We start from the raw sequence: 21537 nt of genomic DNA, 5'->3' as shown, positions 1-21537 counted from the left end.
GATTATTTGCAGTATAGCTTGAAAATGTATTTGTTTTGTGTTTTGAATTGTATTTGTATTGTTTTTGTTCATGTTAAACCCAGAATGGCTTAATTATGAATGATTCGAATGAAATCAGTCAATATCAAGGAAAATCAAAGAAAGGGTATGAAAATCGGTTTTGAAATGGTTGAGATATCCAAAAACAAAGAGTCCTAATAAAAGGTGGGACCCATCTTTTATTAGGACCACTTTGTTTTACTTTGTTTTCGGATATCTCAGCCGATGATCTTAAAACCGATTTTCATCATATAAGCTTGGAATTTCTCTTAGAATTGTATGCTCTTTGATATTTTACATAAGTGGTTTCTTATTATCTCGCATAAAGTTACAGACTGAATCCCCATCTCAACCAAAACTATTATTATCGCTTTAATATAGGCATGGTCACACAAGGTTGTATAATAGAACTGTCCTTGAACATTCTGCGTTCACGGTCGATGACACAGGCGTCATGCGCATGTAGGCCTACATGTAGAAAAAAAAAATGACAGGAAGCAAGTTGGGGTGCATGTTATTGTATTTGATAGATGTCGTGCATACAAGATGCCTGTGTGCGAGCACTGTATCACGATAATATGACGTGAAAACCGCAACAGTATAGGCAGTTCTGCGTTGTCGGCAAGATATTTTCTTTATTCCGGAGCAATGTCGAGAGAATGGAGTGCACTGTGTGGTGTTCATAATTTTGGATCATTGCCGTGACTTTGGAAAATTGACAAACACACTCACTTTTACGACTTCCCCTCTACACCTATAGTAGCACGACCGTGCATGTAAACATGACTGGTAAACCACTCTCTCGGCTGTTCTTGTGTCGGAAGGAATGACATTAATAGGATAATTAACACCTGGGACAGAAGTCATGGCTTGCCAAAAACCTCGGCTAACGTACTTTGATGGCCGTGGTTACGCAGAGGTCACAAGACTTGCATTATCTGCAGCAAAAATTGAGGTGAGACTGAACTTTTTTGATATCCTCTCGAATTGTGAAGTGAGTGTAGGTCTCCGGTCTATCGCACGACCACTTTCGTATATAGAGAGGCGGGTATGAGCGGATTTACACAAATTCGACAAGAGACGCACGCTTGCTAGCTATGATTGATTAGGCCTACTTTTTGTGAAAATCGTCACGGCATGCAGGCGTCAGTAGGCTGCTATTAGATCCTACGAACAATATAATATTATCAAATACTTAGATATCCATGTTCGTGATATCTCTCGCATCGTAGATAATCTGTGTAATGCCATGTTCATTACACACGTACGATTGTGTGTAATACATTGCAAACCGAGGTAGTGTGTGCATGTGCGTCGTGTGCAGGTATGCCTGTGTTCGTGTGTTAGTAGGCCTACATCGTCTATAGTATTAATATCTATAAGCATATGTGAATTATTCGGCTGCATTGCGATCTCTGCATATCATGCGTTATTCTTATTCACTTGGAACACACGAGTGCATTGTACCTTCCACATGCAGACACATTATAGTCTTGTATCTCTCCATAACGCCGAAGTGTGTGAGGCGGGGGGGGGGGGGGTGGGGTGTATATCAAGGGTATAGTGCTCGTGGTTTGGTTAAGGGTCAATGGTTAACCCCATCCTCCCTCCCCCCCCCCCCCCCCCCTTCTTCAATGACAAGAATCTCCGGACGGAAAGTTTTCTGGGTTTTTTTTTTGTTTTTTTTTAGAATTTTTGTTTCTGTGTTTGTGTGTGTGTGTGTGGGGGGGGGGGGGAATCTGCAGTCCATGTCTATTGTTCGAGAATGAATACACCAGATGATGACGCGAAATACGTAGTTTTATAATATGTGAGTCTTAATTATTATTATCTAAGCGTTAAGACAGTTGTTGACAATGTTCTTTGTCAGTTTGTGGATTTAATTATCAGGGAATTAAGTGTTGAAAAAAAAAAGTATAATTCTTTCTAAACAAGGGATGTCAACACTTACGTGTCGAGTGATGCTTCTTGTCAGTATAAAAGCTGTAGCTATGCGTAATGTCTGCAATAAGTGACTGCGTAACTTAGGTTTTAGTTTTTCGTAATCATTCATTTCCTGTATTGTACGGCAAATTTTTAATGAAAGTTGAACTTTTGAGAAACAGCACAAAAAAAATGGAAACCAGAATGTACAGAAATAGAGATACACTCGTAAAGAGTGAGAACGAGAGAGATCAAAAATTTTAAAATTTCAATAAAAAACAACAAACAAACAATATTCATCTTATATATTACTTCATGTTAACTTCTATTTGACATTAACTTCTATTTTCATTCTTTCTAGTTTGACGACGTGTTCCTAAAATCAAGAGACGAGTTTCTGCAGCTAATCGAAGGTAACGATCCGAGCATGGAAAATATTTTTGGCTCCACTTTATTAGCTCATTAGATGATTAACTAATCATTTGAAAATGTAAGAGGTTTGCTTCTCAGAAACAATTTAGAAACAATATACTAATTGGTCGCAAGCTAATTGCTACTGGGGAAACCGCAATCATCCTAATTAGTACATGTATGATTAGAAATTGTTCGTTAATAAATGTGTTACATTTTTTTTTATAATACAATGGGTTCACTGTTCTCGATGCACCTATAAACAAATATCTGTAGACTAATGTACCGTTTCATAGATGATGCGTTCTTAACATACTGTCCATACGCCATTTTCAACCGATTTCATCTCTTCGCATGCAGGAGCAAAAAGCTCAGATTTTTCAAGCTGCACGCAAAGTTCAACAATGCTCTTAAGAATAAACTTAATCTCCTCAGTTCGACAAGTATGCATTTCCTCCTCTCCCTCAGTTCAAAAATTATGTTCAACGTCTGGGGAGATAACTATACCTAGGCCGGATGGTATAGCCTTTCAGTTGAGATGGCGAAAGTGAACCCACAGGCACTTAACTTTATGCCTACAGAGAGACATTTGATTAGGATATATTCACATCACAATTAAACACTTTTCTTATACTAAGTTGCATGTCACATAGAGGGGCCTGAAACCTTTTCCTCTTTTTTTTTTATTTAAATTGGAGGGGTCAAGGACAGGGCAAAGTCACTGATATCCCCATCCCTCCCCTTCGACACGTAAAATCGGGTTGTTTTGTTTGTTTGTTTGCTTGCTTTTGAAGAGTCAAAAGTGTGAGTTGGTGCCCCTTCCCCTATTGCTAACTATCATCGTCATCATAATCGTTAATTATGACTGTTAATACAATTCAATATATATATATATATATATATATATATATATTTTTTTTTTTATGTTTAATATTCCAGATGGGAAGCTGAATTTCAATCAGGTTCCCCTCCTGGAGATAGACGGACAAAACCTGACAGGGATTAGGAGCATCCCACAATATGTCTGCAAGAAGGCGGGCTTCGTGGCACAGACTGAAGATGACCAGGCTTGGTGAGAAGAGAAAACACAGAGCTTTAGTCGTGATGCACATGCACATGTAATGCAGTTTCAGCCACTAGCCACATTATTGTTATAAAAGCAAGGAAAGACACACCAGATTTAATCATATTATGAACTGAGGCTCTTTTCAGCCCTCTGTCATCTGTAAAGGGTCTGTTATCACTAGTGGCTGATCAGTCGCCGCGACTCGCGCAACTCAAAAGAAAAAAAAAAATGACTTGTGCTCTCACCAAGAAGACAACTCCAGGGCACTGTCCAAAGCGTCTCCAAACAAAAAGACAACTAAGTTATTCACCTGGAAGTTCCGAGAACGTCGCGGGGACGTAGCCGGGACGTCTATCTCCACATCGTCGCCAATAATTGGTCGCTATTGGTGTCCGCAAGGTCTCGGAGATATCTCAGAGATGTAGCGGACTTTAGCCGTCTCCAGTGGGTATCTCATTGACTTGGAGACTAGGCGACGACCTGGTGGCGACTCGCCTGGTCGCGGAGTGGTCGCTGAGATATCTCTGCGACATCTCCTGGAGACTGGCGCGAGAGAATCGAACATGTTCGATTTTTCAGAGACCTTTTCCAGTCTCCATCTGGTCTCAGAGACATCTCCGCGACGTCTCCTTTGTTGCGACAAAGTCGCGGTAGTTGCGGCGGGTCGGCGTGGCGATGTCTCTCCCCAGTGAGATAGAACACGGGCAGGAAATTCAATACGTAAGAAATAGCTTATGCTCTGACACGAAGTCGGCGTTGGGAGTTTGGTAACGTTAACATGGAAGCATACATAAATATGTACCTTTCATTATTTGAAAGACACAACAAAGCAGATTTACACAACTTGTGAAGTATAAGTGACAGTGGTATTTAATCATTTGAAGTGCCTCTCCATAATGTGATTTACAGATGGATTCTTAAATGTAATTCAGTCTCATCTTTTACTACATCTTGCAAACTGCAGGAATAATTACAATATATATATATATATAGCGAAAACTTCCTTCCTTGTTTCAATATATATATATATTTCTTTTAGATACCACTTTTCTTTTAATGTCATCTAAAAGTGTTTGAACTTTCCTAATGCATCCCTCTTGATCTAAACTTACTTTTTGGTTCATTATCTTCTGACTTGCTACATGCAGGGTCAATATGCTATGCGATGGCGCTCGAGACATCCAGATGAGGGTGACTGGATTCAAGTTCACGCCACCTGAGGAGCAGGAAAAAGTATTGCAATATGGCATCAAAGAAATCAAGAAATATCATCTTCCAAACTTTGAAAAGGTATTTTGCTTTTCAAATCGATGAAACTAATTCTTCCGTCGATTTTTTTTTCATTGCAACTGATTGACAAATTGTCCTACATCGACGTAAATAAGCAATGAATCGATCAGAGTTGTAGTAATAGCCATGGCAAAAGAAATCATGGGCATACATACGCGAGAAGGATACGAACCTACGACCTCCTGATCTCCGGACAGGTGTCTTATCCACTAGACCACCGAGCTTCCAAGTTCCAACCGACAGCCACGGTGCTGGTTCTTATCCTTCAACCCGATGCAACGGGTACTGCGCAATTCTTCAAATTTGTTTTATTGCAACAGATTGAAAACTGGAATCAATTATTCGTGATATTTGCATGACCAGTGAAAGTCGAGGAAAATATTACTGCTCAGAAGAAAGATGAAATTCCATAGAATATTCTTTGATATGAAATACTTCAGTAATGAAAAACAATATAATTCACTAGATCTACTTTTTTTTAGCACTTTACAACTACCATCGAGCAGGGTATTCAGCCATATTCATCGGATGTGTGTATTAGTTTGGGTGTGCTTCCACATTGATTCCGTGTTATGCGGTACACACCCCGTAAGATATTTGAGTACGAAGCTCAGTTCTTTCAACATCTTTCGTCCTGTAACTGTTTTAATATAATATTTTGACATGCTCAGTTGGCATATTTTCATTACATTCCCAGACTTGCAGATTTTCCCCGGACTGTGCTGGAGCCATCCTGGAAAAAAAAAAATCATCCTGTCCAGGCAACAAAATATGAACACTCAGCGAACAAAAAAAAAAACAAAAACAAAAAAAACAAAACAAAACAAAAAAACCACAACAACAACAAACAAAAACAAACAAACAAACAAACAAATAAACAAAAACCAATAGAAAAAAAAAACACTTTTTGGTTTCATATTTTGAAGATTTTGATGAAATCAATGCATTATACACCATATTCAAGATAATTTAATTGGCTATCACCCTAGCAGGTTAAAACAAAAGGAAAATTTACACATTTCCTCCAAGGCCTTCAAGGCACAAAAGTAAAAACTGCAAAATTGACATGTTGTCTCTCATCCACTTTTCGCATTGATGACACCCAATATGATTAAACCGTCCAAAAATGCAACTTCAGGGTCTTAGAATAAAACATCTTACAGCTCTATTTTGAAGTAAACCCCATTCAATTTGGTTAAGCGGTCACAGAGAAATGTGGATTGTTGTAAAGCATGTCATGAGTCTAATTCTTCCATGTTTAGCACTTGGATGGTCTTGGAAATGCGAATTAATGTGTGAACACAATAGACAGAACTTGGAGGGAAGAGATTTCTGACATGCTCTACAAAATTTCTAATTTGACCACTGAAGCAAATCGAATGGATGGGGGATTCTGTAAGATGTGGGCAATGAGTTATATATATATATATATATATATATATATATAAAACGTATTCATCTTGGAATTTTCCACGTGTTGGATTTCGAATGTTATAATTACAAGGTTTTTATTCACAAAAATTTCAACCCGCCTCGGGCCTTCGTCAGTGTAGTGTATACTAGTTTTGAATAAAAACCTTTTTGTTGGATCTACAGATGGCGTATTTGAGACTCATTCTTCTTATATATATATATATATATATATATATATATATATATATATATAATGTCACAATAGAGGAATACATTAAATGCCAATTGCCTTGATTTTAATTCGAAATCCGAATTTTCGGGGGCCTTCCCCTTAGTCAGGGATGAAAGTGCTCCCCCTGACGAAGGGGGAGGCCCCCGAAAATTCGGATTTTGAATTAAAATCAAGGCAACTGGCATTTAATGCATTCCTCTATTGTGACATAATTATTGCTATTTCAAGTACTGCCAATACGCGGAGCGAGCTATTACAATATATATATATATATATATATATATATATATATATATATATATATATATACATTATTAGGTATAGTTATAGTTATATTTTTAGACCCTGAAAATGTATTTGGATTGATACACTATTTTTAAAGCTATCGTTGCGGAGTGTACCGTTGTACTTTTTTTGGGGGGGGGGGGAGGGGGGGGGGGGGACATACGGTATACACGCAGAAGAACAAGAGGCGTACTGTCTGTTCATGAGCCTTTACCCATAGTATGCACTGTATTTTGATTTTCCCCTTCCAGATACTTGCCCAGAGCCAGTCTGGATTCCTAGTGGGAAATGCTCTGACCATCGCAGATTTCATGTTCTTTGATGGATTAAGCTACATAAATGAAATCCCTAGCATCAAACAAGAATTGGATGACTTTCCCAAGTGCAGGGTGAGTGAACACTGTACACAAGATCTTTATAGGGCAATCACAATACCTTCGTCGAACACTAAACGAAACCGTATTATATTTTTATAGATACGCTCGATGCATTCAGTTCTAAAATAAGTGTGTCGTTGGCATTATAGAGCCTCTATATGCCGCTGCTTTGGAAATTTATGCATAATAACTACATGTATAGATATGGATTGTTAACTCTCCAAATATCGGCGACGCCTATCTCTGGCGAGAGAGAGAGAGAGAGAATAGACAAATGAATAAAACCTTTACTCTTTCAGTAATATCTCATGAATTCGATGTTTTGTGTTAATAAGTGCAAATTTCAAATGTCATTCCTGGTATTACGATTTCTTTCTACTCTTTCTACTCTTCATATTGATGATTAACCTTTACCCTGTATTCATTTTTGTAGGCCTTCATTGAGCACTTCTCGAGGCAACCTGGTCTCTCGGAATACCTGTCCAGCCCAAGGCGGCACCCTCCGCCGACCGACGAGTATGTGAAGGAGGTGAACCTCATTCTCGGCAAATAGGGGAAATACCAATTTTGGAAATGTATGTTATTTTTTTTTTTAAATCAAATTGATAAGGGTTTTTTTTTTCCCCCACCTGAAATGAAGGACAGTGCAAAAATCAGTCTCTTGCAAATAATGTTATGATTACTAATGACTGGGAAACTGCATCAACTGGGCCTCCTTTCTTTATGTCTCTCTTCCTCTCGGTTTCATAAGTAAAATTTGGTAACAGGCCATTTTGTTAACCATTTTATCATGAATAGGACATTCCAAGAAATGCATTCCGACGTCTTTTTAGCATTTTTTCATGCGTGACCTCATTTTTCAAATAAATGACGGTATGTTCGTATCACAGTACATATTTCTGATGCTGATATACCTGCCTTTAAACGTTGATTTTATGGGTCTGTTCCAAACCTATAGGCTGTCATGTTTCATTAAACTGTGGTAACTTCACAATCAACGGTAACTTTGCAAACAATAGCCATCAGCGATTTCTCGGCTTTGATTGGCTATGGAATAGCATTCCTATGGTAATTACTATTGATTGAAGAGTTAACATTAATTGTTAAGTTACCTCAGTTGTATGCAACGGGGCTTAGGTGTACACCCGAGGTTGACTTAGCTTCTCGTCTATGATCTGAAATTGTCGTCTCTTTATTTAACTGTTACAATTCGCCTGAGTTTTTTCGTCCGTATTTGAATCTGTCGAATGACAAAAGACTAACATGAATATATGTATCTGTATACTAGAATCATTAGCAAAATGGAACTTAGTAGTGCTGAACATTTGCCCCTTATTTCCCTATCGAAAATACAATGTAGTCCACTGATACAAGGCTAGTGTGCAAAGTGCTATATCTTTATGTATGTATGTATGTATATATATAAATATAAATATATATATACATATATATACTGTAAATATATATATACATATATATACTGTAAATATATATATACAATGTATATATAAATGTTATAATATTGCTAGTGATTTCATTACAAAACATTACTGTACAGAAGCACAGAATCAGATGGAACTGTAAATTGTTAGTACCGGTAATCCAAAACTTGATTATGTTGTGATCAACATTATCACTGTCATGGTGTCATCAAAACTACTGTATTTACTTGTTTGTGTACTTGTGTATTATTTTGAAGATTAAATCCATATTTATTTGGGCACATGGAATGGGGAGTACCTTATTAACCTTGCTTTACTCACCACGTAAAGTACTGTATTTGACGCATGAACAAAAGTAGAGACACACAAGCACACGCACACAGACACGCAGACACATAAACGTGCAATCATATGATTTCTCCTACAATAATCCTTCTTCATTCTCTCTATTCAGCTTCAGTTCATCAAATCTAATGGGAAAACTACAAGAATTTTGACTCCATGAAAACTCAGTGACGCAAATATACTAACACACACTGATTCACGTCACAGTACTGACTTCCATCGAGTTTCAACCTGATGAAGTGGCTATTTCATATAAAGGGACTGTTCTCATTTGACCCTTGACACAGTCGAACAATCAAACCCAACAGCATGCATTTGAATCCACTATTCTCCTACTATCACACAAAGAAAAGGCTTGTAAACTTTTCTTCCTTTAACTGTCTCTTTAATGATGAAGAAAATCACTTTTCAAATTTAAAGAGTCGCATCAAACTCAATATCATCATCACCAGGTATAGGCCGGCAATCCCTGAGGCAGCTGACAAGGTGGGAAATTGAGGTCAAAAACTCTGATGTAACGAAGCTCTCATTATATCATGGTACAATGTACCACATGTATTTTCATCTGCCCTACTCACAAGTTCACTATTTCTTACAATAGTTTTGTTTTCAAACCCTGGTACAACAAAATATTGCCTTCACAACATGATATTACTGGTACCAAGGAATTTGTCACAGGAGAGTCAACTGTATTAAAACCAAAGACATCTTTTTTATATCAGTGTTTGCTTGTTTGTTATTTGTTCCATTTTGATTTTCTTTCTTTCTTTTGTTCTTTCTTTTTGCTGTACCTCTGTAATATCTGTTTGAAAGATTTGTAATTAGATATACCAGGTGCAAAGAAAGAGTTAGCATGCAATATACACCTGTAAATTAACTGCTAACCATTATGTTATGCTACCAAATGAAATGAAGGCAATTCATCAATCAGTCTCACATGGTCAGACGAGCAATTCTCAAGTCTCCAAAAAGACTCATGATCACTGCAGGAATATGACATACCCTGCTTGTACTAATGGCTAATGGAAGGATGAGGCGAGTAATACAATTTTCTCGCACATAGTGTCAGAAGAACATTGACTTTTGAGCTTGCCTGTAAACTGTCATAAAATGACCTTGACCTTTAAATTACAGGTCAAAACTGGTGACATGACTACAGAACACATACACACACACTCGCACAGAGACAGACAACAAAATGTGGGCATGTGATACCCAACAGACAAAAGAAATGGTTTAGCCATCCAAATATTTCAGATCCACTTGTTCCCTGCATCAACTCCTTGCTTCAAAACCAGCTCTCCTTTGATTATGAGCCCTTAACCAAGTTTTAAATGGATTCCATAGAAGTTTCTGTCAGTTATCCTACCCCATCCCCCCCCCCCAAAAAAAAAAAATCCTCCATTGACCCAGGATTCATTAGACACTGCTTATTTTTTCACTCTCTTAAAACTGCTAGGAGTTGATTTCTACATAATAGCAGGTACAATTATGTTTATGTTCACTAGAATCTACTAAATTTTTCCATGTTGATACAATGAAAATTCCGATCATTTAAAAACATTACCTTAAAAATACCATTTGGCACAGAAATGAACAAATGATGGCAGTTTCAAATTCACGTCATGTAAAGATAAAAACTGATATCTGCCAATCATAACATTAATACTATGAATCCATGAGTACATCAGCTGACAAAAACTAGATTTCACACCAATTCGTGGGTTTGCGCAGTTACTGCATTCACTGACCTCATATTTTCAATATAGATTGGTATCAAATATAATACTGAAATCACTCAGAAAAAAATCATGAGAATGTAACCCTGGTAAAAATACATCATCATATATAATTACTGAAAACAGAAAGTTTTATTTATTTGGCCTTGATACCTCAGAATAATTCAGGCCATAATCTACAGATAAAATAATTTTTTCCAAAAGCAGGATTTTCCATCAAGATTGGCATTTGACTGCTATGATTCCATGACTCAAAAAAACAAACTTCACACAACATGGACTTTCCACACTCATGTAGTGTATTTTAGGCTTACTCTGATAATCAAAATCTTATCATGAACATAGAGCAAGGGAGACACACAGAATCCTTTCACCAGTTAAGGACGAGGTTGACTTCTTTCACATAAGCTGCATCTGGGGGAGGATGACGCTGAGGGCTGGCTAGGTACTCCTTGAGACCTGGCTGACTTGAGAAGTGCTGGATGTAAGCCTGTGAAAAACAACAGACATTCATTCATGTATTATTGCAGTTACTTCCTAGAACCACAGATCAATAGTTCAGACATTTGTGTAACAAAAAAACAAACAAACAAACAAACAATCAAGGAGCAAACATTCACACTCTGACTGGATTTGTTTCAGTTTTGAACATGACTTATTCTACACTTTGAATCTCTGTCAATATTAATGGTGGACCAGATTGAATATGATTAACATGAATTAACATTACCTTCAATGCCAGCCAAAGATGAAATGCTTATATGTTGCAACAGAGGATTGTGATAACATGTTCATTCTGTGGAACGGGCAACTGTCAGTAATGGGTCAATGTACCATTTACCACATAGTAATGTTTGATGTTTTTCTGCAAACCAGATTTTCACTTTGAAAGTGCCTCATCCTTTTCAAGCTTGGTTGTCCTTTGTGATTTCATTCATAACTTTTGGTGTTTGTCCTTGAAATAAAACAAAAAGGAGAAAAAAATTATGTACTTCATTTTTTTTTTCTTACCAACTTTTCATAACTCACTTGATGCTGAACCAGCTGAAGGTTTCCATGTGTATAGTTACACTCTGACAATACTTTAGTCAAAGGAGCAACAAACAAAAAAAAATCCTCATTTCACTTACCTTGCACTTTGGAAAAGCATCTAATTCATGTTTCACTCTTGGAATCTCATTGATGTAGGAAAGCGGGTCATAGAACATAAAGTCTGCCATCGTCAAGGAATCCCCAACAAGGAATCCAGACTTGCTTTCTTCGAGTGTCTGAGAGAAATCAACGATAGATGCATTAACATTAGAATTGTCGTTATATTGAGGGAATAACTTGTCCTGGTGTCACATTGCAATTTGCTATGCATTTTTACTCCACTTCCACACAAACTATCTTTTGTGTAGCAGTTTTCTTCCATAGAAGTGTACAGGATACCATTTGAAATATTGTTCATCAGCTGAAACTGCTAATCAAAATAATGTGAGTTGGAAAAGCATCCCCTATATATAAGATACCACGGTAATTTACTGCCACTGTTCTCACAGCTGAAATACCACAGTAACAGATACCACAGTATTTCAGTTCAAGTAATACCATGGTATTTCTGACATTTCTGGCCAGAAAGAACACCCCTCTGAGGCTTTAACTCTTTATGTGCCATATTCGTATGCCCCACTCGGTCAACAACGAGCCAAGTTCACATATTCTGCTCAAACGCACAACCCCGCCAAAACCGACTGATAAATTTCTAAATGTCACAAAACAATGAAAGCGTTCTCGGGATTCCACTCCTGTCACATTCAGGTTGCATTTTATGTGGTGATTGACTTTCAGGTGCTGTCCCCTACTGGATTTGCGAGTTATTAATCATACACTTGAATTTCCTCCAGTCAAAAGTCATAAAATCAAAGACAGTTTCTGATGAGGAAGAGTTCTGTTTTACTGTCTTTTCATTGAACATGTACATGTATATGCCAAATGAAATCTCTCTAGCATGGCTAAGACGTCTGTGAGTAGAAATGCCACAAGGCAATCAATGCCATTTACAGAATTTGCCTAGTATTTCAATTGCATATATGACTTTGCATCTGTGCACTTTAATGATATGCATACATTCAACGCTTACAGTAAAACCAGAAATTTTCTCATGCATAATTTCGCAAGGAGACAGGAGTCGCAAAATTAAAATGTCTGTGAAAGGTTAGGTCTACACAACGCATTAAATTCCAGTTGCAATTCACAAAAAAAGGTCATCAGCTCCGATTTGTGGAAGTTTCATACCGCAAATATTTCTGGTTGCTAAAGACTAGCATCGTGCTCAAGCATCAATCTGGCAAAAGATTTCACAAAAAAAAAAAAAAAAATGTGGTTGTCTACATAACAGTCCCTGTTCTCCAAGGGAACTAAGCTTTTGCTTTCATAAAAAATATTATCATCAGACACATGACAATTTGTAGCTTAAAAAACTTTGATACAAAGAAAAGACTACCTTCATGTAACACTATATAAATACAGTGCACTCCCGTTATAACGAAATGCTCGGGACCGGCAGTTTTCTTTCGTTATAACAAAATTTTGTTATAACCGAACAAATACAATATATAACGAAATCAAGGAAGCCACGCATATATCAAATTCTGTATGTTGAATACTCGTCATACACTGGAAAGCTACGTGAACAATAAAACAAATACAGTGTAGTTATTCAATTTCAGATTATTGTATTACAATAACGCAAGTTACTTGAAAACTGTGCGTGACACACCAAGCGAACACACAGTGATGTGACACGTTCGCCCATGCAGAGATGCTATAAATACTTGTTCCGCTACATATTTTCGAAAGCGATTCTCATTTCGTTATAACGGAGCACATTTCTTTTGTTTTTCTTTGTCAGTGGCGCTCGGAAAAGACTTCGTTATAACGAAAATTTCACTATAACCGTGTTCGTTATAAGCGAATTTTGTACCATAGACTTTAATGGCGATAATTTTGGGACCAGAAGTTTTACTTTGTTAAAACAAAATTTTGTTATAACCGTGTTCGTTGTAACGGGAGTGCACTGTATAAATATATATAATATACATGTACAATTTTCGACTATTCATTTTTACAATTGTTGCATCTATTTGAAGCAAATGCTCACTTGAAATGGTTCAGATATACTTGATCATGCTTCCAAAAAGTTGGAGTTTGTTTTAAATCTTCAGTGATTCACAGTGACACAGACTAAGAAGGGGAATGAACATAATATTTACAGTACCTTTTCAAAGACTGGCAAATAGCGCTCCCTGCTCAGCTTTAATGCCTTCTGAAGAGTTTCTTCTTGCTTATCTGCTGCTACAAACTGGAAGTTAGAAAATCCGGACCTCAACATGTCTCTAGCTCCGAGACACAGCATTTCAACCCTGGTGAGAGCAAACAAAAATAATGCAAAATTTGGAAAAGGACATATCTGAGGAGATGAGGAATTTTCATTGCCTTCCCATTCTGTGTTGTTGTTGTTTGTTTTTTTGTTTTTTGTTTTTTTTGGGGGGGGTGTTGGAGATGGTGGGTGGAAATGTATGTGAATGCACCAAGAATTTCATAATTTCACTATTTTCTTTTTTTGAACATACACAGTCTCCAGATTTATTCTTTAGGTAGGACAGTCTATTGTACTATTTGACACTGATTTTTCTGTTGCTCTGAATTCTGGCCACTGAGGGTCAAATTACGTACTGTACAATTAAAAAGTCAAGCATGAACATTTGCAACAATTAAAGCGGTAAAATCTGATGATAAATCTACATCTTTAAAATGTGAAATACTTTGAAGCACTTCTACATTTTGGCAATGTTGACCCATACTACCCTCAGTGAGATAGGTTTACGTAATCCCATGCGTATAGAAGGTCATTGTTGTGCAGAGATATACATTGTTTGTGTTCAGAATTACCATGGTGTCCAGTAACACCATGTCTGTATATCTACTGACTAAAATTTCTACCCATGCCTTCCAGAAGGATAAGATAGAGCGTTCATTTCATATCCATTAAAAGTGACAATTTTGGCATGATATCAGAAATTGTTGTGTGGTGTTTCCATCCAAAGGCAATACAGGAAAACAATTTAAAAGCTTAAAAAAGGAGATTTCTTGACTTTTGTATTGCCTGCATGATATCCCTAACCTTTTCACCATTAATGTCATTTCCAAATATCCTGCAGTTATTGAATCCACAAAAGTCAACCTTGAATTTTTGCGGTGTGGAAATTCACACTTTAACTGAACTAGCACAAAAAGAGCAACATGTAATCCAATTTGTTAAACATCCCAATATGTACAAATTCTGCACAAAAGTATCCCATCTGTGACTTTAAAGATAATATTAAGTTTTGGTACCTCAAAAGTTTCCCTGAATTTCCTTGTCTTAGTTTGTGTTTCAGGTTAAAGTACCTTTCATATAACTAACACTGTGAGACTTACTCGCCCCAAAGTGCTCTCATGTCTTAGTAATCATGCAATTAACTGCGATCAGAGGCCCCATATGCATAGCGACCAGCAGCCCCATACGCATAGTGTAATGGGGCTTCACATTGTAGCATTCAGGATCATGACAGATTTAGTATCGCGGGTAAATATCAACTTAAAATCCAAAAATTTCTTCAATTTGAAGACTTACCAATTAAGTTGAAGTATTGAAAACAGACTTCGGGCAACGTTTGGTTCTGCCAATAGTCCCTTTCTGTCCGAATTGATGACTGAATGTGACTCGGTCAAGAGGACCTTGGGAGAGCTACATACACTGAATACCATGGCCAGCGCATGCACATCACATGCGCACAAATTTCAAATCCATGAACGGATAAGATGTTAGTGTGCGCATGCGCTGGCCGTAGTATTCAGCGTATGTAGCTCTCCCAAGGTCCTCTCGACCGAGTCACATTCAGTCATCAATTCGAACAGAAAGGGACTATTGGCAGTACCAAACGTTGCCCGAAGCCTGTTTTCAATACTTCAACTTAACTGGTAAGTCTTCAAATTGAAGAAATTTTTGGATTTTAAGTTGATATTTACCTGCGATACTAAATCTGTCATGATCCTGAATGCTACAATGCGAAGCCCCATTACGCTATGCGTATGGGGCTGCTGGTCGCAGTTAGCTATGCATATGGGGCTGCACGCTGCTGGTCGAAGTTATCATGCAATAATGATTTCGTACAATACGTGTACTACCTCGCCGCCGTACAGCGGCAGCTCTGGTACGAAACCATTATTGCATGATTACTCAGACATGAGAGTACTTTGGGGCGAGTAAGTCTCACAGTGTTAGTTATATGAAAGGTACTTTAACCTGAAACACAAACTAAGACAAGGAAATTCAGGGAAACTTTTGAGGTACCAAAACTTTATATTATCTTTAAAAAGGAAAGTTTACTTAAATTGGTCCAGTACAACGATTTATCACTCAAGAACCTCCTTTTTATGGCATAAGAACTGTTTTGTGCGCTATTTGCACTATAAGACAACAAATTGACTTCAAATTTCTCACATGGCCTGGTCGTCATCCGTCTTGCCCATAAAGCCTCCTTTCTTGCAGACGTAGCGGAAAGTGCTTTCACTCCCGATCAGGTTTTTTCCATCCATTTCTAGAAGAGGAACCTGCTTGAACATCAGCTTCCCATCTGAGGCAATGAAAAGGCAATTTAATTGGTGCCAGGGGCAATTTAATTGGTGCCAGGGGCAATTTAATTGGTGCCAGGGGCAATTTAATAGGTGCCAGGGGCAATTTAATTGGTGCCAGGGGCAATTTAATTGGTGCCAGGAAGAGGGTAAGTGTTGAGATAAAAAAGTTGTATTGTCTTCTTTAATAGCCCGAGACAGCAGACTAACACTCACACTGACTCCAGAAATTACAACCACAATCTGTTCCAGTGACATTCTGTTTAAAGGTTGAACAGCATTATCAGGTACAAAAATAAAACAGAACTTTGTACAAAAGTAGAATTTAAGATTGCTTTTTCAATCTTTTTCTTTATTTATGTGTATGGAGTGTCTACCACCTACGAATATCTACAGTGCACATGTAAAGTTAATCTAATCATGTACAAACATGTGTTTTGTTTACATTTTTTTTTCAAATTTAGGACATTGTGACACTAAAATTCTGAATTATGTTTTTTCTGTCATGAAATGGAATGTCAATCAACCTTTTCATGCCCCTCCCCTTTATTTTGATAAGCACTTGACCTGAAGCCCTCCCCTTTAAATACACATCCCAACTCTTCACTATAATCTCCAATAAGACATGCTAAGCATGGTATACAATGTAGTTCTGGTTGAGCTGGAGATTCAGGTTTTAACTTTCTGAGAGACAACTAGAAACCATTTATACAAAATATTCAAATTTTAATACTGTAACCTATGCTCTCTTGTACCTTTGATCAGCTGAAGAAACTCCTCCCTTGTTCTCATGTAGATATCCTCGTACTGAACAGTCAAAGAAACAGATAACCATACATTATATAGTCATTACTGGATAGCATGGATAAAGAACAGTACAGGCTAAAAGGTCTGACTTCCAGAATCTTTTTTTTTTTTCCCAGGTCAACATCAAGAAATCTTGGACATTGTCCAGCAAAAGAGCCAATGGAGGCCACTAGTTAAATGGAATGCATACAGCTACATTCACACTGGTCACACCACTGATCTCTAGAGGAAGTTGTATCTGGATATCTAGTAGGCCAATCGCTTTGAAGCCACTGTGCCGCCATCTTACCACACATATCTCCCATGCACTTGAGTACGCAGCTCACATCATAATGGCGAGAGTCTCTGCTCTGCTGGAAAATGTGTGCAAGTCCCAACAATGAACAATTTTGTACCTGGTAACATGGCAGCACGGCAACTTCACTTGTTTGTACGGCATGAATGGACCAATGGATAACCAGATACATCCTACAAAGATCAGTGGGTCAAACTCACACACACATGATTGATTATAGAGAATAATAATGACAATCAACATTTCAACAAGTTGAAAATTACATGATATTGATAACATTTGTACATGTGGTGTACTTGTATGTAGAAGTGCAGTATCTACAGTTCCAGTATTCATATCACTAGAATAAAATTGTATGCAATTGTAAGATACACTTTGTAGCTACAGGGTCAGGGATGCAGACTGTAAACATGAGTCCTGCATGCTTCAAATCCTGAGGAGCACACTGATTTATTTTCAGGCTGACTTGCCCTCAGCAAAACTCAACATCATGCACATGATCTGCATCAACTGTATGTTACATGTTTATGAACTAAGAGGACCAATAGGAGTAACAGAAATGGAAGAGACCAACTAAAATGAAAGAACCCAATTCACTCCGAACAAACCGGATGAAGGTGGCAACAAGCTGGGGTGAGAACTGTAGACATGGAATGTTAAACAAAAGGATCAGATGTGACAACAAGCTGAGGTGGTAACTATAATCACGGATGGGAAAGGAATGAGAGTGGTGGGAAAGAAATACAGAGGTTAAAGAAATGGAGTACAGGTTAAAGGGTGTGTACAGTTCTGGTCGAGGTGAAGATTTAGCTTTTAACGTTTTGTGAGATATTCAGAAACCACTCTATGAGATGTCAAAGAGCATGCAATTCTAAGGGGTATCAAAAGTTTATTCGATGAAAATCGGTTTTGAAATGGCTGAGATATCCTAAAACAAGATGAAACAAAGAGATACTAATAAGGTTGGGGCATGTCGCCTTTCATTATTAGCACTTTTTTGGATATCTCAGCCGTTTGAAAACCAATTTTCATCAAATAAACGTTGAATCCTTCTTAGAATTACATGCTCTTTCATATTTCATAAGAAGCTTTTCATTATCTCACCTAGGAATGTTCACAACAGGATTCCCCACCTCAACCAGTACTGTACAGTCCCTTTAATGAGATGTGGGACAGCTTAAGAACCTAACCAAACTGAGGTACATAACATTAACAAACCTAGACTGGAAAGAAGGAGATATATATAGGCTTTGCTGTATTAGACAATAATAAACAAAATCATTGATTTGCTTTTAAATTGAAATTTGCACATTTTAAATATACATGTAAAATGTGTAGGGCCTACATCATGATTAATACGCAGACTTTGCATAAATGCCAGACACATTACTGTACGAACTGAAATTTTCGCGTACAAATATTTTCACGAATTGCTACTTGGAGGACATTAATATTTTTCACGTGTTGTTAATTTCACGGTTGCGAGGGTCTAACTGAACTTACTTACTTACATGTTATTATTTTCGCGCTTCAAAGGCGATTCGCGAAATTTGCGAAAATAAAACGAAAATTTCAGCTTGTACAGTACTAGTGTGTGATGCATACACTGTAGACAGTACTTCATGAGTCAAAGGAGCCCATATGATCACACTGACATGCCGCCAACTGTAGCATACATGTAGTCCCACAAGTAATCAAATAAATAAGCACTTGCCAACACAACAGATTTCATTTTGTTTGACTTAAGTTGAACAGCAACATGACACTAGGTGCATTCACATTTTAACTACCACGGTAATATATACCACAGTAATTTGTTGACACCGTTCTTATAATCAGCAAAATAACGACGGTGATTCACCATTCTGATTCATAAAATATCTCTGATGGTATTTCTGGTGAGCACTGCACAAACATGTACACATCTCCTATGGAGAGAAGACAGGAAAAGTACAGAGACTCCAACCCCAAGCACCTTCTGATCTGGAGATTCTCCCGCCCGAAACCCCTAGCAAACGGGAGTCTCCGAGTTGATGTGTGCGAACCGCGAAGTTCCTAGGGTTCTAGACGTTCTCTGGTGCTATCTAAGGCTTATTTTTTCAACATACTGATAGCAATAAGTAAGAAATCCTTTCCACGGGGAGACACAGAGCCAGGGTGGGAGGAATCAAATCTCAAGCGGGAGAACGGGAGATTTTGCAAAAGAGGACTTTCGGCGGGAGATCTCCCGTCGAAAACGGGAGAGTGGGAGTCTCTGAAAGTACCAAGTCATAAAGAAAAATGCACAGGTCTCTGTATGATTGCCTTCATTTCTTGACATATGAATTATGCTTTATTAATCTCTGATGCATATCACTTCATGGGAAGTATGAATTACCATCCTAAACAACCATAATAAGGTGGATAATATGTGACCGTGCATCACAAAACAAACAAAAAGTTGCACCCCTTGATTTTATGTGAGGACTCAAAAAAGGTGAAACTGGTCAGCCAAGTCAATCTTGAGTTTTTTACATTATCAGAAAGAGTTATTCTCCTATGTTAACCTGAAGTTTTGGATCATAAGATAAATGAGAAAGTGTGTTTTTAGCAGTTTTAAATATCAAACAACACGTCCATTTTAGTCTGAGGCAGTCTGCTTTCTCAATAAGAAATGTGAACAATTGGAATGCCTGACCTAAGGAATTAATCAATGCCACCACCATTAAACCAATTCGTCTTTCCTAGAAAGATACTGGAGAAATAATCCAATCAAGTATGAACCCTACCTGAGAGATGGGACAGAACAGTAATGAGGGACAAATGACCTTTGCTTCTACTAGTCTCTACACCCAAGTTTACCCAAGTAAGTAATTGTATAAAGAAAATCAAAAACTGACTGGAGTGGAATTCTCTTGCTGAAATCGGGAGACCAGAAGGTGGTGACTGATCCCTAAGTTAACGCTGAGGTACTCAATGAGAAGTTCAAGCAGGCCTTCACAGCCGGACAGACTTGCCCCCCAAATCTTCTTCCTGCAGTGTCACCATCTGACACAATGCCAGATATCAACATCACCCCCCCCCCCCCCCCCCAATGGCACTGAAAAGCTGCTGGGGAGACTTCAAGTTGGCAAGGCAAAGCACACGGACCGGATGGAATCCCAGCTTTAGTCTTGAAGAGGCTCTCAAGAGTAGTAGCCTCGGCACTTTGTACCATTCTCAGGCTTTCCTACCACTACCAGACAAGGGAGTTAACCGAAAGATCGGTCTGTATCTGATCGTCGGGGATATGTTTCGCAGAGACTGCCTCGAGGCTCTGGCTTCACGGATCCCCTCTATGGAGGAGAGTGATAACGTCAAAAAATACGACTTCTCCGGATCTTTCTGTCCAAGAAGGGAGGTACCAGATGACTGGAGCTGGAGGCTAGGAAATTTTGTTCCTGTATTCAAGAATGGGGACAAAGTGGATCGTGAGAACTATATCCAAATATCCTTCACATGCATCGCCTGCGAGCTGGTGGAACATACTTTACATGATAGACAAAAATGAAAGATCATCAACTCATCAGCGCAACGCAAATCCCCGGCTATAAACTCGTAGTCGTAGCGTAGGCCCGGGGGGGGGGGGGGGGGGGGTGCTGCCAACTAACCGAGGTACGCAGTCCGACAGACCGCCCGCGCGCCCGGCCGGCCGGTCTTATAAGTTATAAAGTACAATACAGTTATTGACTTAATTATTGTGGCTGGAACACTATTTAAAAAAAAAAATAAAATAAAATAAATGTCAAGTACTTTGGCTATTAAACGTTAGAGCTCGCTAGTGTAGAGCTTAGTCGAGTCTTACCTCGATTTGGGCAGCATTCAAAGCTAATCGTATGACCTCAGCAAGTCCTCGACCAGCAAAATACGTCAGTCGTGGTCGCCCCTTGTCTGCCATAGCGAATTTCTCTCTCCCTCTCGGATTTCTGAGTAGACGTTGATTGGGTTCAGCCAATTAGCCTCTTGAATGATGTAAAACGAGCGTGAGAATTAGTAGTGACTGATGAAACGTAATTAGACTAACATTCAACACCGTTTATTATGAAATCATGAACACATAACATAAGACATTTTTCTACTCACTCGCCTTCACCACACAGGTTGCCTAATCGCTGCTGTCACGTACAGCTAGTTTGCTAGCTAGCTCCGCAGCATAGCATGCATGCAGCATGCGGATCGGAGTCGGGCCAAAAGAAA

General features: G+C 38.3%; 2 protein-coding genes across 2 annotated transcripts; one reads left to right on the top strand and one right to left on the bottom strand.

Annotated features, from left to right (window-relative positions):
* Positions 1-888: 888 nt before the first annotated feature.
* Positions 889-4753, top strand: LOC140242411 (glutathione S-transferase alpha-4-like). Its single transcript, XM_072322147.1, has 4 exons — positions 889-994; positions 2324-2375; positions 3313-3445; positions 4588-4753. The coding sequence occupies exons 1-4, from the start codon at positions 905-907 to the stop codon at positions 4751-4753; spliced, it is 441 nt and encodes a 146-aa protein (XP_072178248.1). The 5' UTR covers positions 889-904.
* A 4438-nt stretch (positions 4754-9191) lies between these two features.
* On the bottom strand, positions 9192-21537 carry LOC140242538 (glutathione S-transferase alpha-4-like). The gene is made up of 7 exons (XM_072322277.1): positions 21424-21537; positions 21146-21300; positions 16976-17027; positions 16090-16222; positions 13822-13966; positions 11693-11830; positions 9192-11052 (listed from the first exon to the last, which is right to left on the bottom strand). Exons 2-7 carry the CDS (start codon positions 21236-21238, stop codon positions 10933-10935), a joined length of 681 nt encoding a protein of 226 aa, XP_072178378.1. The 5' UTR covers positions 21239-21300; positions 21424-21537; the 3' UTR covers positions 9192-10932.

Source organism: Diadema setosum, chromosome 19 (genome assembly GCF_964275005.1).
Source record: "Diadema setosum chromosome 19, eeDiaSeto1, whole genome shotgun sequence".
Lineage (NCBI taxonomy): Eukaryota > Metazoa > Echinodermata > Echinoidea > Diadematoida > Diadematidae > Diadema > Diadema setosum.
The sequence above is the reverse complement of the archived record's forward strand: the minus strand, read 5'-3'. Positions and strand labels throughout refer to the sequence as shown.